The sequence below is a fragment of the Telmatherina bonti genome (assembly GCF_933228915.1).
Source record: "Telmatherina bonti genome assembly, chromosome: 12".
Taxonomy (NCBI): domain Eukaryota; kingdom Metazoa; phylum Chordata; class Actinopteri; order Atheriniformes; family Telmatherinidae; genus Telmatherina; species Telmatherina bonti.
Window position 1 is genome coordinate 11,584,045 of NC_136610.1, and position 25,991 is coordinate 11,610,035.

The following is a 25,991-nucleotide window of genomic DNA, read 5'->3' on the forward strand; positions in this document are numbered from 1 at the left end:
GTTAGCCTCAACTAAGGCTGAAATTATACTTGAACAACATTCATATCTGTAAACACAAAGTAATAGTCATGAACATGTATGTATAACTAACAGGAGGTATATTTTCAGCCTTACAGTAAATCACATGACATGATTAACGCTAAGGGCCTCCATTATTCCTTCTTCTATTATTGGCAACATGGAGACGAATGGTATGAGTCCAACATGGACTGTGGATCATGTCCAAAGACTTGCTACTGAAGCTATAAGTCAAGGTCTGATCTACAATTCTACGTTTTTGTGACACTAAAAAGACTTAATCTGAGACTTGATCTGGTTTAAATTGTTATTGTAGTCCATAATAAATAACAGCTACGAAATATTCAAATTGATCTAACAAATTTAGGAAACAAGGAATGCTTGTTTATTTTTGTTTTTATAACATGCATTGTTATAATACAAGCAGAGAAGTACTTTATTAATCCCAATTTGGGAAATTTAGTAATGAGATTGATAAATGATAATAAATAATAGGAGATAATAAATGAGATTCAACTAACAAATAAAATATTTATAAAGCCAAATCTACCTGCAGAAAACTGGCATCATGTTTAGGATGTGGTTGTGTAAAACAGCTGCAGGCCAACAGAGATGCTGAGCATGAAGACTTTATCCACGTCTCTGGACTTCTTTATGGGGGAATTTCTTCAGGATTTGGAGAGAAGAAAAGAAAAAAAAAAAAGCACAAATAAACAACTCAAACAGATGTTTTAAATTGTTTTAATACATCATTTCTGATGAGAGGAGCTGTTTCAAGTCTCATCACAAAACTAACGAATGCAGCAGCAAAAACAGAGTTCAGGGGCTTTGCAGCAGATAAAAATCACTTCAAAAGTCAGACAGTTTGAGTTTCAGCATCCATGAACGTGTCAGAACATCCTACATTTCACGAAAAAAAAAAAAAAACAAAAAAAAAAAAAAAGCAAAACAAACAAAAAACAGAAAATAAATGGGAGATCAAATAAACAGAAAATGACAGAAAGAAGTTACTGCCGGTGTAAATGTGCCTTTAAGCATCAGTCCACAAATGCAGGTTTGAGAAGAGGGTGGGGGCGCTTCATAAATAACAGCATTTGCTCTTTTCTACTAATCACATTCATCTTACAGAGCCATTTGTGATCCTGCTGATGGTTATGGTAAAGATTTCACAAAAGACTGTTTCCAGTAGGCGATGCGAAACGAAAGCAAAAGTTTGTGTTAAAACTGCTGAGAAATATCTGAAAGAAATACAATACGAAAAAAAAACATGAAACATATTCAGAATTAAAGACGTTCAGTTTTCATCCAATGAACAGTCGCTTCAACACAGGCAAAAGATGCAGGAACACACACATCTACCGTCACACCCATGATGTTTGATCCATTTTTAGTTTAAATCTGGACCAGTTTTCCTCCGTCTTTAGCTTCTGATGTCACACAACTCTGGAAGGGATCCACGACTTCTTTGCACAGATACAAAGTGGTGTATAAAAGTTTTAATACAGTCCAAACACCACCCCAACATGGAAGCACTGGAATTTATCATCAGTTTAGTCAATGACGACACACACACACACACACACACACACACACACACACACACACACACACACACACACACACACACACACACACACACACACACACACACACACACACACACACACACACACACACTTTGCCTTTTATCACAAAGGTTCACTAAAGGGTTTTAATGAGGCAAGCAGAAGAAATCAAATAAGTTGTTCAATTAATTTATGAATTGAAATCAATAAGTCAGCCGTCCCACTAAGAAAACATCTATAAACCTTTAAAGCAAACAAACAAAAACAAACATCATGCTGACAGTACTTAACTTTTCCCGTGTTTTCCCTGATTCTTAGTGGAAGTTTTAGATTATAAATTTGATATTTGATAAGATAATACATTTTTCCTCCCCATCTTTTATACTAAATAATTCATTTCAGAACCTATTTGGATGAGTTATGAGTTGCAAACGTAGTTTTGGGGCATTTCAAGCAAAATAAACCATCTAAAAACTGGATCTTCCAAAACATGAAGAGGGGAACAAACCCACATCAAGCAGACATTTAAACGTATTGATAGAAAAATCTTTATGAAGAAAAACATTTGGAACTCTCATTGCTGCTGTACACACACACACACACACACACACACACACACACACACACACACACACACACACACACACACACACACAGACAGACAGACAGACAGACAGACAGACAGACAGACAGACAGACAGACAGACAGACAGACAGACAAAAATAACTTTTACATCATTTATCCTTTGCTCCTCTTTAGATGAGATGTTTTTACATGTAACACAGCATAAACATTAGGACTTTTATCATTTCAGCATAAGAGTGACTGAAAGACAGCCGTGCCCTCCTTTTGGGGGTTGATAGGGAGACCAACCCTCAAGTTTTTATCATCTGGATCATGACTGTTGCTGGAATTATTGTTGTGTATTATAGCAGAGCAGCGTTACCAACCCAATCAGCTGCTGTCTGTGTGTAGATGTACTTTCTTCTTCTTCTATGAAATAATCAGCAAAAAAAAAGGTCAGAGAACAAAAATAAAAATCTAAATTATAATTTGGTGCCAGAGTTTCACAACTGCAGCAAGAGAAAAGCTCAGAAGGGCTGGAAAAACCTGAAAGAGCACCGAGCTGGCGAAAACACAATCGTTTCAGGACCGACTCTTAACTTCAGAAATGACAGAAAATCTGCTTTTTACCCTTCAATGAACACAAACACACCAAATCTGCATTCAGGGTCACTCATGATGGTCGCCACTTGTCCTGCATCTTCTCATCACAAGCTACCGTATTTCACTCAACGCAGTGCTTTAAGAGTCATTAACATCTGTACAATCTTCCACAAAACAAAAAAATTCACATTAAATGTGCTCGATTTGTCATCTGGAACCAGTTCGTTTCACTACAAACACCTCATCGCTCAGTAGAAGCGCTTGTTCCTCTCCTGTCGCTTCTGGAAAACGACGGCTCCCACCACAGCACACACCACGATTCCCAGCAGAGCACACAGCAGGAGGAGGAAGACCTTCCATCCGGTCAGAGGCGTTCCGCGGAAGTTTCCAGTCGGATCGTCGATGTTGTCTGTAGGAGCAGCGACGAGATCAAAAATGAACCACGAGTATTGATGAGGGAAAGAAAGCATTTCACAGATTACTGTAGGTATTTGTGGAGTAATTGTTCAAAAGGCTCTGAAATTTTAGGTGCAATGTAGGAAATTTTAATGTAATAACTTTCATTTTCTTCACACTTTCAAAGCTCTTTGGATGTTTTCTGCCTCTGTTCTGTCAAAATCATCCCAAACTGCTTCAATAAGATCTGAGGATGATCTCCATGGCAACTCCATGGGACTTGCTGCGACAGTCAGTCCAGTCCAGTCAGTCATGTAGCAAACTTCTGGCTTTTTTACCTTTGTTCTTCTTCTGTTTAGTTTCCTTAAATTATTTAAAGCACCGACTGCACACCTGCTAACACACACACACACACACACACACACACACACACACACACAGACGTAGAAGTCTGGCAGGCCTCTAAAGAACTGCTTTAAACTGGTTTTACTTCTATCTCATAGACTGACAGTTTTTAGGATGGATACATGCTGCCCATTAGTCTGAGTTTCCCTGGGTTAAGGTTACAAAACACAATTTTATCATCTGTAAAACATCGCCCGAGTCCGCCCACATCTCTCTCCCGGCAGCACGGAGGAGCTGATACATGCGTTAAGTAGATCGGACCGTGTAATGCTCTGCTCTCCGGTCTTTTTAAAAAATTAGTTTTAGACCTACAGTTCCTTCAGAACGAGGACCAGACTGACCAGAGGAGGGAAACACATTAAACCAGCTTTCAAAATGGGTGCACTGGTAAATGCCCTTGTTGGGATGGCTGGGGGTCCTGCACTGTCGCCCTCAGGCTGTGGTGTGGGTTCTGGTCGGGCCTGATTGGGGTGGTTGGAAACGCAGCCTCTGTCAAGCCAGATGTTTTTTTGTTTTTTTTTAGGAAGAGACCGAAACCAAGACTTCGGGAGAGTTCATATTTGTGTAGAATGGGGGGAATGTTGGAGTTGGGGGGGGGGGGGGGGGGGGGGGGGGTGTGTGTGACTACATTGTTTACTTTAGTATGTGGAGTTATATTTCAATATGCATGCATTGTTTTTCTCATGTAAAACACTGTGTTGCCGTTGGCAGGAAAAGCACTTTATAAATACAAGTTTGATTTGATTTCATGGCTCTTTGGGAATCACCGTGAAGGTGAAAAAAATTTGTCAAATTTACCTTTTAAGATTTTCATTGATGTAACAAAATTAATGGAAAAAATATTTGTGAGAGAATGACACAAAATCATCAAACATTGGTTATTCTATCGTACTGACAACACTGCTTCATCTCTTGGGTTAGGAGCCTTTCTTAAGCTTGAGTGCCTTAAATAAAGCAACCAGTCCAGTGAAATAGTCACGTAAAATAACTGTACAGTGACCAAAGAACAAAGTTGCAAGACCTTCAGAAAGCTGGAGCTCTTTTGTTCAAGACAAGAAAGATGGCGACAAAGTCTGAGCGCTTGGAATGAAAGAAAAATTAAACTAGTTATGAATATCTTGTCTCATTTTAAATTGCTCGTTTATTTTTCATGAGCCTAAATTTAACCTTTAATTTATTTTTAGTTTTTGTGCGGAAAAACGAAAACAATTTATTTTTTACGTGTTTTTTCTGAAACATGTCCAGTGAGTGTTTTATTATTTTGATAAAAGGAAAAATCATGAAAGTTTCTTTTCACCTTTAGGAGACTTGAGAAGGCTGACACTGGGCTCAATCTTAGTCCAATCTAGATTGTCCTCCTCTGGGGTGTGCTCCACCATCAGCTGGTAGAGCTTCATGGAGATGATGTCATGGTTATCTGAAACAAAAGCATCATTTAAACTGGTAGAAAGGGAATGAACTGGAAATATGACCAAAATAAACAGTGACTTGAGATTTGTCAGCAATGCCAACTCTTTTCGTTCATTCATTTCCAACTCATTCATCTTTTGTTACAACTGTTACAGGGCTAATAGGGCATGTGTGAGGGTGGTTGAAAGGGGACTATGGGTGTATGTGTGTTAGTGTTTTATCTATTTTGATGTAAATTGTTTTATAATGTAAAGCATTTGCATTGTTTTTAAGCACGAAAAGTGCTAAACAAATAAAGTTTGATTTGATTTTATTTGATTTTCTTTAAAAATACAGCAGCGTTTTAATTTCATCATCACTTCAGACCTACCTGACAAATCTCCCGTCGCTGCTGACGCACCAAAGAAGTAACCAGTGGGAAGACGAACTCCTCCGATGTCAATGCACTCCTTCCACTCGTTCTTGTCGTCCACGTCAACCATCACCTGCAAGACAGACTGGATGTAATAATGTCCCCAGGTGACCACCACACAGCAAACTCCACACAGAAACTCCACTGTTCAAACACCCCTCCTCAGCAGAGGCTTGAACCAGCGACATTCTTGCACTTTTCACACTCAAAGTGCTTTGAAAAAATGAAAAAGAACAAATCCAAAAGCTCTTTTTCTGTCAATCTTTGGCTTTCTTACATCCAGTAATAATGTGATTTAGCCCACAGTATAAAACTAAACAAGTATTATAAAAAAAAAGTGGTTCCAACAAAAGAAAAAATAACATATTAAACAGGATCAAATTAGATATATTTAAAAAAATGATACTACAGAATAAAATACAGAAGATAAAAAGAGAGAAAATATTCATAAAATACAATATCAGTATAAAATACTTCTCAATATTCTTTTAAAAGCTAATAGGTCAGGTACTATCTTTGTACTCATCTGTTTTATTGATAATGTATAAAGACAGAAAATGAAGAATCCAGAGTTCATCTCTGTTTCAATAAAAACTCTGTAAAATGAGGTAAATTAGTCAGATGAACGTCATCGGATAAAACACCAACAACACAGATCTGATGAACTCCAGGCTTTTATGAAAGGATCAGGAGCCGAGGATCGAACTCTGAAAACCCAACTAGCGAAAGTAAAGCTTAGATTTTCTTCAATCCAGCTTTTGCAGACTTTCACACCCTTTTTCCTCACTGGAGACCCTGATGCAGGTGTGTGACACGCTGCTGTAAAGCTAAATACAGCTGTTGCATCACAATTTAGGCTGGGGGAAACAGGTTCTTCAGGGTGCTGCAGGGCAACCACAACACCTGGAATCTGTACAACGAATGTTGCTCTGCCTGTCATGAAAATGTGTCAGAAGTGCTAAGTTTTAAGCCCAAATACCTCTCTGCATTGTTTTCATACAGAATCATCACCAGTGGACAGTCACTGGCCAAGAAAAAAAAAGAAAATTCTCCCGAAGACTTAAGTGCTGCATGTGGATTCAGAGAGACAGTGAAATATTCCACATTAGCGCTGTATGTGGATCTATTGTGCTTTTCACCAATAAATCCAGATGTGTGTGTTTTGGTACTTCAACAATCCAACATAATTACGCAATCTAAGAAATAATTAGAATGGATTGGATTTTTCTGGCACTTTCTGAGGCACTAAAAGAAATTCACACTAAATCCATGACTCATTCAGTCCACATTCACACAGCAGCGGTAAGCTGCGTGTAGCCACAGCAGACAACAGCCAACCCGCACCAACACCCTCTCTGACGGACCACCGAACCTTCATACCAAACCCACCAACCTTCCAGTTATTAAATCTGCTCTACTGTCCTCTGCCCCCCATAAAATGGTGGCTCATCGCTACACACACACACACACACACACACACACCACTGTTTGAGCTTCTAAAAAGTTTGTTTTTAGTTTACAGTTTAAGTCTTCATCCAGATAAACCATAAAAACACAAATTCTCCCAAAAAGAAAGAACAAAGTTCTTCTCTCCTTACAGTCAGCCTTCCTTTGGAGTAGCGAATGGCGAGGTATGTGTCGTGGTCCCTGTTCCTGATCTCCGCTGAGCAGCCTCCCAGCTCCGAGGAGCGTCCATCTTTGCCATGGTCGTAACTCACTGAGCCGTTGTTCACCATGGCCGAGATGTACGGGAAGGAGCGCTGGTGACAGGTGCGGCATAATCAGCAAATATCCAGGCAAACAAGCATTAATCACACACTCTGAAATAAATAGGAACGACATATGAATGCAGAAAATAATATCAGAGCACAATAACCATGTGAGCTTATATCCTCACAAAGCAGCAACGCTTTGAAGTCAGCGCTCTCTGACTTATACGAATTAGCTGGCAGTGCTGACAACACTGGTTTTAGCATTTCAGATGTGATGCGGCATCATATAAACCAGTAGATCTGAATATAAATGCTGTAAAAAGCAGCTAAAAGTAAATGAAGGACATGAAAGACAAACATATGGGACACTTTCAGCTTAAATTTCAGTGAAATTCACAAGAAGAGCCGGTTTAAATAAATATACTTTTACATCATCAGATATTTGTCATGCTGAATATTTTGTAAATGTTCTTTCCTGAATAAAATCTTTAGACCAGGGGAGAATTACATCTTATCTGCAAGATGAACTGGTGGATTGTAACTGGGATATGATGTGCTTCAAAATGCAAAAAAGAGGAACAAGAGACAAAAACAGAGGAAGAAATTTAGTTAAAACTGCATTTAAACCCAAACAGGATGTTCATTAAGGGATCAAAAGCTGAAGAAAAAAAGCCTGAAAAAGGCTAAACTGGTTCGAAAATCTGGCTTTCATGTGGTTTTCCTTCAGGCAACACAAACAGGCTTTCTATTGAGCTGCAAACGCGCCGTTGCTACGAAGGCTGGATGCAGTAAGAGTCAGTTTAGAGGTCTTCAAAGATCCTGACGGTAATGGCTGGAACCAAAGGAGCCAGCATGTTAAGACATGGGCCGACCGTTAACTCAGACATTTGCTGATGCTGACTGCGGTCCAAATACAAGACATCGTCTCTGGACAGCTTTAAAAAAAAAGAAACCTTAAAAAAGGCCAAACCTTTCTGTCTTTTTTGACCTTGCTAAGTCTGTTTGGTTAGCGAAGAAGCGCCAGACATGGGACACTGAAAAGTGGAAGAAAGTTTTATTCTCGAAATGAGAAGAAATGCAACTGGTTTCCAGTGCTCCTGGCATGATGAGGAAAGGTTTTCTTAGCAGTGAACGAGGCTCAGTTATGACTTGGGATGGATGTTCACGTGGGGTAAAGATGGTTGTGTGGAGGTGCTGCAGCTAGTATCTATCTAGACTGAGGCTCCTGGTCTGTGAGGTAATGACCAGTTCTTCTAACTGGACGGCACTGCAGTTCACAACGCCCGCCTGATGAAGGACTTCTTCCAGGAGAGCATCGCCTCTCTTTTGGCCCACCCTGCGCGCTCCCCTGAAGCCAGTTGGGGACGGATGGCCAGAGACATCTACAAAAAGCATGTCACCTCTTGACGTGGATGTCCACTCTGCCACACACCTCCAGCAAACACCTGCATCCTGCATGCCTACACAAATTCCTGGAGTCTTCTTTGTGACTTTAGTTCTGTAGTTGTTTTATTAGGCCATTTTCTGTAGCTGTTTGAGTTAACATGCAGTTTTCATTCAATCGTCTACTCCATGTTGTTGCATCTCACTTCACTTTCTTCTTTTTGCATTTTGAAGCTCATTATATGTACGGTAGTTATGATCCAACTGTCCAAAATGTGAATAAACGTCATTTTCCTCAAGTCTTAAAAGGTCCATATTACACATTTTGGCAACAATTGCATTTGAGTGTCAGAAGTCCAACAACCTTTTCTTCAAAGTGTAAAACCCCTAAATGTGCCTTGGTCCTTCATTTCAGGACCAGGGCTGATATTACCGTATTTTCTGCACCATAAGGCGGACTGAAAAGCCTTTTATTCACTCAAAAACTGACGGTGCGCCTTTAAACCTGGTGTGCCTTATCTGTGCACTGCGTTCCAAAATCTATAGAGAAAAATGAAGTGAAGCACATGAACTGGGAGTTCGCCATCTCCAACAAAAGAACTCCAACCGCTGCACGTTGGTGAAAACGGGCGCGTTGAGTCAGGTTGCGAGCGTCATGGCAGCGGTGGAAGAGAGACGGCGAACACACCTTTATGAAGACTGGGAGGCAGCGTCGGGCGAGTTACAACACCATATATGAGTGGACTGTGGATGCCTGGGTTAACGTATCTTCTGACTGTTGTCCGAGCTTTCGCAACAGCTGGTATCATTGGTGAACTTCCACCCAGACCGACTCCGACAATGACGAGAGAGAACCCGGTATGCTCGATGGCGAAACTGTCCAGCTGTTTAATTCTGATACAGAAGATGAGGACTTGGATTGATTTGTAACAATGGATTGATAAAAAATAGTGTGTGTATTTTTAATAAATGAATAAAGTTCAAACAAACTCGCTGTTTTGCTTTTGTTGCTTTGTTTCAGTATTCGCCCAAAAATACAGCGTGCCTTTTTGGCGTAATTGAGACGGCGCCCTACAATATAGAGCACTGTTTCTCAAATGGGGGTACTTCAAGGCATTCTAGGGGGTGTGGAAATCGTAACAGACGAAGAAGCAATTTCTCACTTCGATCACGAAACAGCGTGTCGTTTATTAAAAGTCTAACACTCAAAAGAGCAAAAAAAACATGGCGCTGCTCCTGTTTCTCCAAAACCCCTGGAAACCCCGTCTTTAAAGGGACAGCGTCCTCCACAGACCAAAAGCTGGTCCAGGACTCCTGAGCAACCGAGAACATACTTTTAATTACTGCATGGTGAATCATGCATGAATATATATGAGTCACTACAGGGGTACGTTAAATGTTTTAAAATATATATGTTTTTTTTTTTTAAACACTCTTAAACAAAATAATATAAATATAATTTATAAATATTTAATATATTTCATTTAATGTAAGTATACATTTATAAACTGAATTTACATTTAGATTTACACCATTTCATTCCTCCCAAAATCCCACATCCCAGCGTGAATTCAACCAGTTGAGCCAAAGCATATTCGTCAGTCACTGTCGCCTTGACAACGCAAACAATGGAGTCCTGGTGGAAGCGTTGTAGAGATTTCCATTGTTTTGTAGTTAAAAGTTTAATAAACCAAACACAAATGACAAAGTGCTGTATTTCATGATTTTTCTTAACCAAAAATATATTACAAGGGGCACTGTGTTGCGAAAAGGTCGAGAACCGCTGATATAGAGCACCTTTTGGCCTGAAAAATACGGCAAGAGAAACACTTTTCTGTTCCTCATACGAAGGCTGAGGACAAATGACCATCAGAAAACCTTCAGAAATTTGCAAGATATTTTGCATAATATTGCATAATATTGGACCTTTAAGATTTTATTGAGTTAAAAGTACAAAAATACACTAAAATGAGTTTTTAGGGTCTTTAAACATCAACATGCTCCAAATTCTACAAACATGCTGTTTTACGGTGATGAAATTAAAACCCAACACTTTGCATGCCGACAAGAAAAACCTGAGCAACCACTCACATCCGTCGCCTCATCGTTAGAGTAAGTATCTATAAAAACGGCCAGCCCGTGGAAGTGAGCATTGTTGGAAAACACAGGCCCTGCAAAGAAACAAGTTGGTCAATGCCCTTCAGCATCACACTGCACACTTACATCCATTCCATGGAGGTCATTGCGGAAGGTATCCAAAAAAATAGCCAGGCCAAGAAACTGATCTTGGTTTCCAAAAACAGGGCCTAAGATGGAGGCAGAGATGAAGGGACACATGAGCAGACCACTAAGAGACACAATCTGGGGTCAACAGTATTGACATGAAGCTGAGATGATGGACTCATGGAGGGAGAATGAGGCGTGTTTGAAAAGCAGCATGAAAGAAACAAACGTGTTTGGATTTACTTTTTCACTCCATGCATGATGCTTTAGAAAGAGGTCAATGTGAGCACGGGGCGTGATCACATGCAGCCCTGCTTTAGGAGGGAAATGCAGAGCAGAGCTAAATAGGCTGCATCGGGGTAAACAAACTTTGTAGTTCCACTTAGAAAGGTCTACAAGTGCAGAAGTTATTATCTATCTGAAACACCCTGAAAGCTGCAACAGAGAGATGAATTACTTCTAACTCGCGCCACGTTTTAACCCTGGATGTTCAGAACACGGGTCCTTCTTCACAGGAATCATGTATGGATGAGGCAGGGCAGCAGAAATAAGATTCTTAACATCTGCCTGGACCAAAATATGTTTCTTTAGACAACAAATTAAATGCATTATTACACACTGAGGGACCATCTTTATGGTGGTGGTATTAACTACATACTTATGAAGTACAACTTAAGGTAATGATATAAAGACAAATTATGTCAGAGGCTGCAGCTCCCCAGTCACCGGCCTGAGTTTAAATGCCAACCTGAGACCCCTGGCTGCAGGTCAGCAGCACTTTTACCTTCTATCTAACTGAATACAGGCTATGTATGTACATAAGACCTATTACGTAAGCAGGTTTAAAGGCTAGTGCCTGATGGGGAACCAGAAGGCCAAAGAAAGAGTCAAGTTTATCGTGCCAAGTTATGTCACTTAATGAAGACGATACTTTTCAGAAATTCTCTCACACACTCTAAACACAGGATCAGTGTGTGCTTACACACCTCCAGCGAACACTGTGGAATCACTTGACGGACAACGGCAGGAGTTAACTGCAGTTCTCCTTGTCTGTCCCAACACACAAAGCCAGTATCACCTCCACCACCAAAGCCAGCTCAGAGATGTTGTTAGAGCTCAACTTTAAGCCGTTCCACAAAAAACAAAATTAAAAAGGGCGAAAACACACGTGACGCTGCTGAAGGTGGAAAATGCAGAGCTAAACACGATGCATCATTGTTTTCCAGGTAAAGAAAGTTTGTAATTTCACCTGGAAAAGGTCAAACTAGCAAACTTTTTTATATAAGGAGTTAGAAGAAGAGCAGCAGACTAAAACGAGCTGCTACATTCTTAGTAAATCCAAACAAAATGTAACAAAGACAAATAAAAGCCGGGTGAGTCTTCTCCTAAAACAGTTGTAAAACTACGTGCTGAGCTGAAGAAACCAACATTACCTGGGTGCAATCTGTCCTTTGTGTACCAGATAGCAATGCCGTCGCCATGGAGATTTTTCTTTCCAGATCCGTGAATCTTAAACTGTACATGCATCTCCCAGTCCTTCAGGTAACAAGGCTGCAGGATCATTTATGTAAAGGAAGTGTTAACATCAACCAAAGCTCTTAATGGGAGTCAATCAAGGTGAGTTTTTGCTACAATTTTCATGTTTATTCAATTTATTTACAGTTTAAGTGACTGAACAGACAAGAACGTGTCTCTGTCCGTGGTCTCTCCTCACCACAGTGTTCCAGATGGATCCCTGCTTGCTCCTCTCATCTGGAGTGAGTCGGATGTAGGAGCTCGTCACCAACGTGCTTCCCCAGAAGTCCCACTGACTGGAGGGGCTGCTGCCAACACCTGCAACACAGAACCTCGTCAGTAACGACGTGGATCAGTGAGTTTACCTCCGGTTAAGCTCGCCGTTGCACACGTGTTCTACTGCTATGTCAATATTTTCACACCCTTACTGCTGATTTTAGGTTTCAGGGTCCTTCATGTGAGCAAACATACACATCTTCTCCTGAAGGTCTAAATAATGTTTATTCAGTTCGACATGCTGAATATAAATGGATATGGTGGATTTGGGGAGAAAACACAACATGGGATGGATTTAAATACCAACAATGAGGCAACTTTTTGTTAAAAACATCCAGACTGCTGCTTTTTCTTCATGTAAGATGACTTCATATTAGTTTTATTTAAGTTTAAATAAAATACTGTTCCATTTTAAAACTTCTTCAGATACTTATTAAGCATTTCTATCATTTCTGTATCTGTGTTGATTTACCTGCCTGGTCCAACTTGTTTCAGGAACGCTGCTAAAGACTTACCGCTACGTACCGTCATACTTCATCATCATGGCTGCTGGGGCTGTGGCTACCCTTTGTTTAAGAATTAAACTAGATAAGTATCTGACATTTTCCAACGTTGGGACTTAATGTAAACATGTTAAACAAATGCCTCAGCGTCCTCGGGGCATTTTGATGACTGTTCCCTCGTTCAGACAGATAAGCAAATTAGATTCGTATAGTTTAAAACAAACTCCTTGGGAAGACAGGAGCAGCTGTTATCTTCTAGTCACAATGACTATGCCATGAAAAATACACTAAAACCAGAGGAAACATTTTTGTTAATTTATTGTGGCCAAAAAGTAAATGCAGCATTTAAAATGACCTGATACAAATAATAATTTAGCCATATTTTGTCAAACTTAAATGTTATGGATCTGTTTTCAATTTGGCATCTTTTCTAAGTTAGGTTCATAGGTCTGTAGGTCAGGAGGAGGAGCAGTCATCTTTCACCTGGAAAGTTGGGAGATTGATGCCACACGTCCTCTGACACGTAGGCACTGAACCCCCCTGATGTGTCTAGCAGGGTATGCAAGTTGCTTTGGATAAAAGCATCTGCTAAATCACTGTAGAATAGATTGTTTAACACCATGGCTGACTCAACGTGACAACATACAACACATTATTATAACACGGCTCCTTTAATCCATACTAAGTGACCAGACAGGATGCAACAGGTTTAGACTTAAAAAAAAAAACAAAAAAAACAAGCATGCTCACACCGCTCAACCTAAATGTGTGTGTGATGAAGTTGGTTGATGAAGGGCAAATGGCTAACGTAGATAGAAAATGAAAACACCACCCAGCATTTAAAGTGGGAACCTCTTTGCTGTGAGGGGACAGTCCTGGTCTCCAGCTACGAGGAATATTAGCTCTTCAGCAAACATAAAAAACTGTGTCATTTTAGTAGAATATAAAATCTGTATTACTTCAAAGTTTCTCTCTGTCTACTTTGACAGACTTCACACAGTGCTGGCGCTGCTTTTGGTTCCCAGAATATCCAGTCAGACTGGTGGGAAGGTTGTAGCTCTCAGGCTTTTTCCTTTGAAACCAGCCACCATTTTGGACACTGATACTGTCTCTGCTTTTAAAGGTAAAAATCAAAACAACCCAACTAAAAAAAAACAAAACAAAAAACAACCCTATATTTACTTTCATGACCTCTTTCTGTACAGCTTTTTAAATATACAGTTGTGCTCATATTTATTCATACCCTTTTATTAAAGAAGGAAAAAACCAGCTACCTGTAAAATAAGATGAAATTGACTAAAGTAATAGTAAATAAAAATTTTATGAAAATCATTACATTATTTTCTAATTCTGGTTCAATAGAAATATTTCTTTTAAAAATAAGATAATTTATTACATATTACATCACTCATAAACTAATATTATGTTGAACAATACTTTAATGTTTCCGCTCCAGTCAGGTGTTTTCTGTTCCTCTCAGTCAGACTTCTGCACCTGTTGACAGGTATTTTGTCTCAATGTGCAACAGAAAAGTGCTCTAATTTGTCCAGGACCAATTTGTTTGTTTATTTGTATTTTTTTTCTTTCTTCAACTCAATTAAATAAAAGATGGAAAAAAAAAAAAACAAAAAAAAAAAAAACCCAGGGTCTTATATTACTAAATGATATTTTTGCATATTTTTAGTTATTGTTCCTTTTGAAGTCTCCAGTTATTGGAGTGACTGTTGTAAATTCAGCCTTTTCTTTAATGAAAGGATATGAATACATATGAGCACGACTGTAAACTCTTTGTCTTATTGTTTTTACCTAATGACGTGACATAAAAATTTCAACTCGGAGGTTTGTCATAAAGCTTTGATGAAACATGATTTCACAGAAATCAACATCAATCCAGTCCATAAAGTCAACATGGTGCAGACAAAAACCAAATGAAACCAATGGATATGATCCAATTAAAACTAATCCACAGCTGAGTGGATTATTGTAAATTTGACTTAATTCCAATTCGACTTAAAGTTATTGTTCACCTTTACTTTTTTATGTTTAACAGATATATTTTATGCCCCAACCATTGCTTTTGATTCACTCCAGATAGACCTGTAATATAGAGTAAAGACGAGTTAAGAGCTTGTTGTAATGACTCATCAGAGTAAAGACCAGCTGATGCCTGAAAGAGCCTAAACCACATTTCTAAGTCAAATCAGCACGTCTGCATGCGAGTGTACAATCATCTGTAACTTCCAGCATGTGTTGGTGTTTGCAGGTCAACATAAAGTTTGCAAACTTTGGCTTAAAGCAGATCTGACAAAAGTTTCCGGTTTTTTAGTTCTTCAGTAATTCGTGAAGTAAATCATGCCCCTATAACGTTTGCTTTCCCGCGTGTATTACCACACCAGCTATAAAAATGTGTTAATTTGTTAACTGGGTGACAAAGCTGGAATTTAGAGACATTTTGTAAGCAAAGAGTAGAAGAAACAGCTGATTAACGTGTCAAAGACGGTGAAAGAGTTAGCTGGAGTTAGCTGACGGGCTAACAGGTTTCGTACCTTGGTAGGGTTTCATCAGAGAATGCTCTCTCTTCAGATGCTCAGCGTTTCCGTCGGTTATGTCGCAACACACCAGACAACGCTCTGCTACCAGAAAGACCCATGTTGTGCACAAAAATGCTCTAAATCCGCTCATTTCGCTGAAAACAATGGGAGCGAAACTCTCATAACAAACGGGTTTTTCGAAACTCCATAAGTCAACTCGTTCCTTCCGTTTTTGTCTTCCGAAAGGAAACAAGAGCATGCGAGCGTTTATACCAATCCACCGTTAGGTGCATCAGTGTATATATTAATTAAAACATTTCACAGGCTTTATCTCAAAGCTTTACCATGAAACAGGAAAAGTTATATGAACAGTTTTATTTTTAAGAGATAAAGGAAACGCAAAGACATGTTTGTTTCTGTACGGAAGTTTTATGGAGACGGTATAAACTGTAACAACCAATAAGAGAAAAGCACATCGCAAACTAAGCCAATCAGAGAAGACGTGCTTTCTGTAAATTCTCCACTAGATGGCGACAGACTGCAGAAATGGACATCTCATAAATACCACTTTTGCTGCCTCCACCAGGCTGACAATAATGTGGGACAGAAGCAGGTGTGTACTTTTCTTCTCTTTTAAAACGAGGTATGTTAACACTGTTGTGTTTAGATAGATGCCCCTCGACTTGTGTAATGCATTCTTTGCCATTTAACCTGATTATAGACAAAGTGCATACAGATAGAGAAAGATGAAATCTCTAACCTTAAAGAAGGGTTTGTTTGTAAACACTGTCAATTTTACAGTAAAAGTTTAGTGTTTTAATAACAACCTGAAATGCCACAGCATAAATAGAAGAGAAAATTGCCTCTTCATGTCTGAGTGACTATAGACTGGTGATCTGTCCAAATGCCAGCTAAGATAGCCATATCTTCTTCCTCATTGGGATCCTCCGTGTTGGGGGCTGCACCTGTTTGACCGACAGGGCCGTTGTTGCAGGGGTCATCCTGCTGGGGGTGTTGTTAGGGGTTCTGCACTGCAGCCATATGGCTGTGGTGTGGACCCTGGTATTACCTGTGGCTGTGTCTCTGTTGGTCACTCTTGGGGTGGCTCCTGACATGGACGGACTCCCCAGATGCCATTTCCTCACAGTAGTGTCAAGCCAGATACAGATGTCAGAACCCTTAAGTTATTTTAAGTTTTATTTTGACATTAATGGTCAGGGGAAGGGTTGGGTTGTGTGCGTGTGTGGGTAACATTTGTGTTTTTTTAAGTGTGAAACTGTTTTTATTTTTATGTTAAGCACTTTGATATGCTTTTGTATGAAATGTGCTATACAAATAAAGTTTGATTTGATAAAGACCATAAAGATATTAGTAATAGGAGCACACAATGATGAAATAAATTGGTCTAAATGTGTTTCCTTAAATTTTCAGACCTTCATCATCTTTATATATTATAAATATACATGCAAGGTTTTGTATTTGTTGTTTAAAACATGGGATTTTTCTAAACAAATTTCCAAGCATATCACACAAACACCTTTCTGGTCTTTCTATGACTAGTTTTCATTTTCTGTGACTCCTCCATTTTAAAATTCATGTAAAGGGATGAAATTCAAGAATTCTGCACTGTGTGCTGAGCAAACTGTGGACATTTAGAAAAAAAAAGAAAGTTTCTGGGACACATGCAGCTTGAAGAGTCTGCACTGATCATTACTGAATGTGTGCTGCAGTCTCACCCCTGTGTTAAGGTTAGGCATTTCAGAAGCTCAGAGCTTTCTGCTCATTACCGGCAACAAAAACAGGATTTGTGCTGGGCAAGAAACTTTGTCAGCAGGCTGCTGATATATTTTGATGTTTCTGTGCAGCTAGCTTGCCTCACCAGCTGATGTTATTCCTGTTGTTTAAATCCGTTTTTGAAAAAATTGACCCATTTCTTATGTCTTATAACATTTAAATAATTGTTGAAACATTTACATATAATGCAGCACAACGCAGTACACTTCTGAATTGTCTATGTGTGTCTCTAAGAAATTATGAGGGTTGCCAAAAACCAAAGATTTCAGACTACTGCAGACATGCACTGCCTGATGGGGTGAAAAACACTGACTTCTTCATTACAGTGTTACCTTGCGATGGGTTTCATATCATGGAAATGTTCATATTCTGCCTTCAAAGTTGATGTATTGCAAGGTGGAAAAAAAGAGAAGTGATGGGGATGGAATACGTTGTTCAATAAATGGATTTTTCGTTTTACCAAGAGGAAAGTTTTAACCTTTTGATGCATCAAGTCCACAGTGTACACTTATTTAAAGATGTTCTTGTGTATAGATAAGTGAAGATGATATATTAATAATTTTGCTAGTTCAGTGTACATTAGGAGAGCCACCCAAAACACTGCCACTCACTAAAAAATAAACAAATATGGTATAAAATTTCACATATACATGATCATGTAATTACCAACTTTGTGTTGTATTAAACAGGAGAAGAAAAAGATACTAGTATTTTTATAGAATATTTCTATTATATAAATATTTCTATAGAATAGATAAAATAAACTAAATAAAAAGTTAAATGATGTTAAAGACAAAGAAAAGAGTCTCTGTACATGTCTGTAGAAGTAAAATATTGCATGTTAAAACAATGATGTATTGTTTTTTGAATAATTCATGCATCAGAGGGTTAATTGATAACCAGCTGGGTGAAGGCATATCCACAAGTGCATCTCTTGAGGAATGCTTTAACTGCAGTTGTCAGGATCTACCATTAATACGTCCAGGAGGAGAACCTGTGAAATGGTGACAGGGTGATGGGAAGTCAAAGCTGAGCGTTGCACATGCTGAGCAAATGCTGGTCCATGTAGTCAGATCCTGCAGAGGAGCTACTGTGAGTCAAAATGCTGATATATAACTAAACCTGTTTCACATAGAAAGCTGTTAGAACATAAAGTACAGTGCAGTTTTGTGTGTGTGAGGTTGAAACTGCGTGATTCAGAGTTTCAGTTTCAACCAATTTGTTAATCTTTGTCTTCAGTCTTCTTATCAGCTCAGAAATATTGTCAAGGTAAGGCCAGTTGTCATTCCACCGCAGATGGAAATGATCGTACATGCTTTTATTTCTTCCTGTGCAGCTTGTAATTCTCTTTTTCACTTGTGTGAGCAGTTCATATCTGCTTGGGTTCAGAATGTAACAGGCTTCAACACAAGAGAAGAAGGTTGCTGATGTTTATGTGTTGTCAAGTTTCTCTGCAGGTATGTCAACAACTGCTGCGCTCTTGCCTATCATTATCATTCTACTTTAGGTATCCTGTAGCACTGTAGCAGTTTATATTGTTTTTGTGAATACTGCGTTCTTGGCAGCTTCAAACATGATTTAGGAGGATGCTAAGATGAGTTTCAGGTGTCGAGTCGGCCCCCCAATTTTCCAGATATTCAATTTAATCAAGAATCTGTTTGATTTGCTGGACAAACAAGTCCAATCTATTAAAAACCCATCTCACAGCTTGCAATTCTTAAAGGATCTGCTGCTGACAGCTTTATACCACATTATACCATCTGAGACCTATTAGAAGGTATTTCTCAGTGGGGGGAAATTTACTTAAAGTCAGGCAGGTGGTCATGATGTTATGGCTGATCAGTGTTATTGATCTGAGTTATTTTCAGGTCCATGCAATTCATTTTACTTTGAGATAATTCAACAGCTTTTATTGATTCTTCTTGACATTCAAACTCATAATTCAGTCTTTTTACTTTGATCCATTTTTTCCGACAAATTACATGTTTAGTTGTTTTGTTTGTTTTGTTTTTATGACCACACTTGCACAAAAAGTCATAGGCTTTTTAAGCATAGAAAATATTGTGCATTTGTGTCTTTTGTTCTGGAATTGAAGTCAATGAAATGTGTGAGCAGGGAACTGGATGTGGACAACATCCAACGTAAAATTGAAACCGTTTTTAACACAGATATAACCCAGACATGCCTCTTCTTAGACCAGTCTGTCACAGAAACCAACAAGTCAGTCATCTCTGCTGCTCGACACCCCCAGCATCACCGTCTTCCCCCCTGGATGACAGCTTCTGACTGATATTCTTTGAGTCAGATGACAGCGCACATCACATGTGTGTAGATTTACCACATGACGTGTCACTGCAGTGCCAGCAAACTGGCAATGATGTGTATAAAACAGGCAGAGCAGGGGTGCCTATAAACACAGAAATAAGAAAAGGAAATAAAAGAAAAAACAAGGCTTTGGCACAGAGACATGTACAGAGAAATGATCTGGAAGGACAAATATGGCTGCAAGAGCAGTGAGACACACAACTTTAACAGACAGCATAAAGTTGGATGAGAACAGATATAATTGAGCGAGTGGTCCAACTTTAGATTTCTCTGTGCGGCCCCTCCTTCACCTGAACCATAAATGTCACTGCCGCTCCATTGCCAACTGTGTGACTCACCACTCTGCAGAACAAAAACCAACCGAACTGAGCATTTAACGGCACAGTCTGCGGATTTATTAGGCTGAAATGCATTGGAAAGAAGACAGTTACAAGAGCTTCACTCACAGATTACATTTGAATGTTACAGTGTGACTGTAAACTGAAAAAGACACCCAGCTTTCCCATCAATGTTTCCGTCTTAATGCGCAGATGGAACGGTGTCCACAGATCACGACGTGCCGTGTGACAGGGGACATCTTTTAAAAGTTTTTTTAATTTATTGAATTTTTTTTTTTTAATGTTTTTGTTTATATTGGTCTCTGTTCTCCAAAAGAAAGAGATTAGAGACGAACTTAAACTAAATACTATGAGTCATTTTCCTAGTCAAAGAATCAAACTGCTATTTTAAGTGCTAGATGATAAAACCTAGCAACTGATACTGCGGTAACTCAGGAGGAGAAAACAAACGCTGTCACCTGCTATAAATAATTTCTTGTTTGAGATAGAAAAATTAAGCTTTTTCTCTAAAAGTCAGGAAGAGATTGTTTAGTGGCACCTTTTGATGGGGGAATGATTATGCTGACGCATTACATGCGTACACAGTCAGTGCACGATTCATGCTGTGTTATAGTAAGCTAATTTGGCCACAGATGTTAAACAACTGACTATTCAACTCCATCTAAACATCACTAAGGAAAACATTCATCTGGCCCTGCCATCATGATTAAAATCTCTTCATGTCTTCAGGCTGCAGTATGACCTCCCAGTCAACAGAGAATCATCCTGTCATTTTAAATATTTATAAAATAGCATGTGCATTATATTTCATCATTTTTCAGCATGTAATAATATTAACCGAGATTAAGATTTGTTTCACACTTCAAAATGATATAGTGTTGAATTAAAAAGTTTTAAAAGTGTGACTGAGGTTAAGATGATTTTCTGATTCGGTGAGGTGACTTGATTGATATTCTAGGCGAAAAAAATCAGGATAGATTCAGGTTTTCAGAAAGGCCCGCCATTTTAGGACCCTCGACTCACAGATCTTACTTGAAACGAGGCATGTAGAAGGTGGGAAAAACAGATGAATGCAAGTGAGATGAATGAGAAAGAATATAGATGGGATGAGGGGTGAAGAGATTGAGACAAGATGGATCATGAAGGCACTGAACAAACAGAGCTGAATGCTTATTGCTTTAGGTCTCTAATTAATTATCTATTCATTATAAGTATATATCTGCGTCCACAAGCTTTAATAGAAAACTTTTGGTATCATAAAAAAAATGGAAACAGGAGATTTGAGATGTAAAATCAGTTACTATTATGAAAAAAAGGCACACAGCAAAAATTAAAAGAGCTTCAAGATCAAACAAACTTTAATGAATAACTGAAATATCCCTTAGAGTTATGCAGCTTTAGTTCGAAACCTCTATCAAATCATAATGTAATGTGTCAACATTATCTCCACAAAGGCTGACTCTGATAAAATGAAGCGAGAAAAATTAGAGAGGTTGTAGTGCACACGGTTCAGGGGAGGTCTCCGAAATGAGCATTTGGCACAATTCTGCACCATCTGCTCCAAACGTTGCCTAACTGGGTGAAGAAGAGTCATTGTTTGATGAGAGGAATGGTTGGCGCTTGGCCTTGTTCTCAAACATCAGCCATCAAGGCAAGGATATGTGAGTTTCATTCCAGAGGGTAGAGAGCAGCGAAAATGTAGAGAGCGGTAGGAGTGGTAGAAGGCTGTGACGTGAGACTCAGTGAGACTTGGCAAATACACAGACTTATGTTAAAAATAAATGACTCCTTACCAACTTCAAAATGGGAGATAGATCTATACATCAATCCGAGTCAATCTTTTTGGTTGTAAATATGTTTGAATGCTTTCAAAATGACAAACAACCCAAATCTGCAACTTATACAATTCAAAGTCCTCCATAGAACATATTACACAAGACAAAGGATGTTCAAGATGGGTCTTAATCGCTCAGAGATCTGCACGCAGTGCACAGGCAATGCAGTAGATGATTACCTACATGCTTTATGGCTCTGTGCACCTGTTCAATATTTTTGGAATGAGGTTTGTGAGAATTTATCAATATGGTTTAGAAGTAGCATTTCTGCATGTCCCAACCTTTGCTTACTGGGAGATCTAAGTGACATCAAGATGAACACCAATAAAGCGCATATGTTCCTCGTGGCCCTATGTATTGCAAAGAAAACTACCCTGGTAAACTGGAAGTCTAAAAAAAATCTAAGAAATCTCGTTTCCTACAGAAATCTCCTTGAATACATCAGCCTAGCGATCACATCTGCATCCATCAAAAACCAATCAGCAAACCCTCAATCTCTCCGGACCCTGCTAATTAGTCATATCACATAATGGGGAGGAAAGCTGGAATCTTGTTGCCCCTGGGAGTCAGGTGGGGGTCCTGGGGTCTGCAGAGTCTGGCGTTTGTCAGGCTTGGCGTTTCTGATGGGTCACTGTGGTGGTTGTGTGTGTCTGGCCGGTTTGGGGCTTGGGTTGCCCGGGAGTGGTGCCCATTGGGGTTGGGCTAGGGGGCGGCCGGGGGCTCCGGGCGTTTGGGGGCTGGCCTGGGCCTGGTGGCCGAGTGCGGTTGTGTGGGCTGGGTGGGGGGCTGCCTCCGTCTGGGGTAGGGGGGACCCTGCCTGGGCTTGGGGGCTGGGTCGCTGGGGTGGGCCATTGGGGTTGTACCGCTCTGGTACCCGGGGGGTACCCTGAAAACTATAATGTGTCCGTAGGGGGGTGATGGGGATCAGGATTGGGGGGACTAGGGTTCATGGGAGGTGGGATGGGTGAGGGGGTCCTCTCTTCCACTCTCTTGTTTTCCCCCCTACATCTGAGTCTGCTTGGATGTGGCTGGTGGTGCCGGGCCTCAGGCCAGGATGAATGTCTAGGTTGGGAATCCCCCCAGGTAGGGATCCCTTGATAGACAGAGGTGACTGCCTGCCCCACTATATTTCAATCGCATTATGGAAATAAATACACTTGGGGCCTCTTGGGGACAGGCACACGGGCTGTAGGTGGGCGGACATGGGCTGTAGGTGGGCGGACAATTCAATTCAACTTTATTTGTATAGCGCCACCTCACAACAATGTTGTCACAGGGCACATTACATTCACAAATCAACATACACATCATTTCGAACCAATTCATACATATCCTATAATAGAAACCAACCGATTGCATCGAGTCATGACTTCGATCCAATTCCCCATCCTGAGCATGCACGCAGCGACAGTGGGAAGGAAAAAACTCCCCTTCAACAGTGAGAAAACCTCTGGCAGAACCTGGCTCAGGAAGAGCAGTCATCTGCCTTAACTGGTTGGGGTGGAGAGGACAGGAAAGACAGATCAACATGTACAACTGCACTTATTCAGGAAGACCTGTGGAAAAAAGGAGAAATAAGTTAGAGACAGCAATATTGGCATATATTTATACATTAATATATTAGCCCATCTGGGCTTCTGCTGGGAGGGTGGGGTGGGACGTTGGGTGCGGAGAGAGAGTGGGTAGGGATGGGCGGTTTCAGTGTGGGCAGGGAGGGGTTGTTGGGATGGTAAGGGGAGGGGGGTGGATGGGGGGGGGTAGTTTGGGTGGGAGGGAGGAGGGTGGATGGATGGAGGTGGGGGGCAGTGGGTAGGTGGATGGAGGGCTGGTCAGGGGAGAGGTGGCTGCGGACAGACTCTGATCCTTGGGGTTCCCAGCCCTGGTGTGGGGTGGCGCTGGCCTGCGGTGGTTTTGCTCTGGGTGGGCTGGTCCTGCTCATTCCTTGTCAGGGCTCTGGAGGGAATGGGTGATCCTTGGGCCTGTGGGGTGCTGGCTCTCCACGCGGCCCGCACTACAGTGCCTGAAGCCTGCCGGGCCTGCTCGCCATTGCCCTGTGCTACTCGGTGCCCCTGCCCCGTGGCACCTTGGGGCTTCAGTTCGGGGGCCTCCTCTGCTCTGGGCTAGGCGGACAACAGCTTTCTCGGTCTTGGCTGGCCTGGGCTCTATGCTTGATGGGCTTGCTGGGCTCTGGGGATCTTTGGCTCCTGCCTGATGCCTCAGGGCCTGGCTGTGGTCTTCTTACAAAGTCACTGTTCACCTTAGCCGCGTGATCGCACCTACACCTTAATATGAGCATGCCCACAAAAGTGCTGCTCTTTCCATTTGCTTTTTACTGAATGTTGCTGATATTTATGTGTTGTCAGGTTCCCTGCAGATATGTTTATGTGTGTTCTTGCATATCATTGTTCTGTATTAGTATCCTGTAGTTCCATAGCACTGCAGCAGTTTGTATGTGTGTATATACTGTGATTATAGCATCTTAAACAAATTATTCCTTCACGCTTTAATTTAGCATTTTTCTTTCCTCTCTTTTCTTTTTTTTCCTCTCTTCCTACCTTCGCCTCCCCTGCCAGGTTCAGCATTGCCATATCAGGACTGATGATTACGATAAAAATAGTAATAGAAATATTCAGATTATTAAGGACAGCCATATATAAGACATGTCTCCCTTGGTAAAGTAAATCTGTCTGGCTAAATATGGCATACACACTGCCATTCTGTTTTCTACAATGCTGGGCAGGACAGAGTAAAAAAAAAAAAATTAAAAAAAAAAAAAAAAAGTGTTGATTCCAGGGTCAGATCCCAGGGTCAGATCTGCATTTTATTTTTATTTTTTATTATTGAACATTTTGGTTCAGACCTTTGTGAGTCCTGTACAAATCTGATTATTATTCGTTTCAATTGGACAAACACGTAGCTTAGTAACATTGATATAAAGCTCTCCAACACTCTGTATGCTCACAATGCATTGGAGTGAAGTCAAAGTACCAGATTCTTGTGCTGGACCAGTGTTGAGATGCAGCTGCACTTTCATAAAATGGTGAGATTTTTCTCTGGAGACTGGGTTGATTGAGAGAGGGCTCCCAATAATATGTCTATTGAGCCTTTCAGGGTCATGACAACTTTGTGCCTTTGTTGTGGGGTCTCTAGGAAACATAATTACATAAAACAGAGTAATGTTGTACATCTGTTATACTGTACAACACTTTCCTGCAGCTTTGAAGAAAATGAGATGTTTAGAATAATTATTGCAAATGTCTGCTTTTATGTCTGACAGAAGGTAGACAAAGTTTTGCGGACTGGAACAGAGATTTAGCTAAAACAACATAACATATAACCTGTTGCAGAGACACACTAGAACAGGGGTGCTCAGCTCTGGTCTTCGAGGGCCACAATCCTGCAGGCTTTGACACACTCACTCTCATTGTGCAGAACTTCATGGGCTGTTGGATCCATTTATTGTGAGCCAGTTGGAACAGGGATCGGCCTACATGGAAAACCTGCAGGACAGCAGCCCTTAAGGATGACTTTGGTCACCCCTGCAGTCGAAGTTAAAATTACATTGTATTTAGGAAAGATACGGTTGTCAGATTTTGACAAACCAAAAGGTGATAAACAGGCTAAGAAAGAGAATATACAAACTAGAAATGCACTCGGAGACCACAAACCTCCGCCTTTAAAAAGTTCCTGAATCCAAATCCAAATGGTCACACCAAAATTTAATCAGTTCTTCCTTTTCACATTTTCAATAACTCCTGAAATTTTCATTAAAATCCATCCATAACTTTATGAATTATGTTGAAGACAAACATAAATAGATAAACGCCAGGTAAAACATAACGTCTTTGGCAGAGGAAATAAATAATCTCAAATAAGGGCAATGTGTTACATTGCGCTCTAATAACACACATCAAAACATGCATCAGAAGCACATTAAAGGTAGAGTATGTAAGATTTTCAATATTTAAAAAAAAAAATTAACTAATAAAATAACTACAATCATAATTAGATAGTTTTTTGAACATGTAGGTTCCAGTCTGTCCATATTTGATGCGTTATTAAATTACAAGTTTAGTTAATGACAAATGAAAAAAAGCACTTTTTTTTTACTGGTAGGCAAACATTCAAGAAGGGTCTTTGTCATTAATTAAACTTGTAATTTAATAACACATCAAATATGGA

The 25,991-nt window shown here is 40.1% G+C and overlaps 1 protein-coding gene across 2 annotated transcripts; it reads right to left on the minus strand.

Annotated features, from left to right (window-relative positions):
- Window positions 1-788: 788 nt before the first annotated feature.
- Window positions 789-15,710, minus strand: lman2 (lectin, mannose-binding 2). 2 transcript variants are annotated; one of them, XM_079249759.1, is made up of 8 exons: window positions 15,533-15,710; window positions 12,407-12,525; window positions 12,126-12,243; window positions 10,561-10,640; window positions 6,973-7,134; window positions 5,333-5,447; window positions 4,850-4,969; window positions 789-3,160 (listed from the first exon to the last, which is right to left on the minus strand). In XM_079249759.1, the coding sequence occupies exons 1-8, from the start codon at window positions 15,666-15,668 to the stop codon at window positions 3,000-3,002; spliced, it is 1,011 nt and encodes a 336-aa protein (XP_079105885.1). In that variant the 5' UTR covers window positions 15,669-15,710; the 3' UTR covers window positions 789-2,999. The 2 variants fall into 2 exon arrangements, with proteins under 2 accessions (XP_079105885.1, XP_079105884.1); XM_079249758.1 differs by lacking the exon at window positions 10,561-10,640 and adding an exon at window positions 10,693-10,775.
- Between the last annotated feature and the right edge of the window lie 10,281 nt (window positions 15,711-25,991).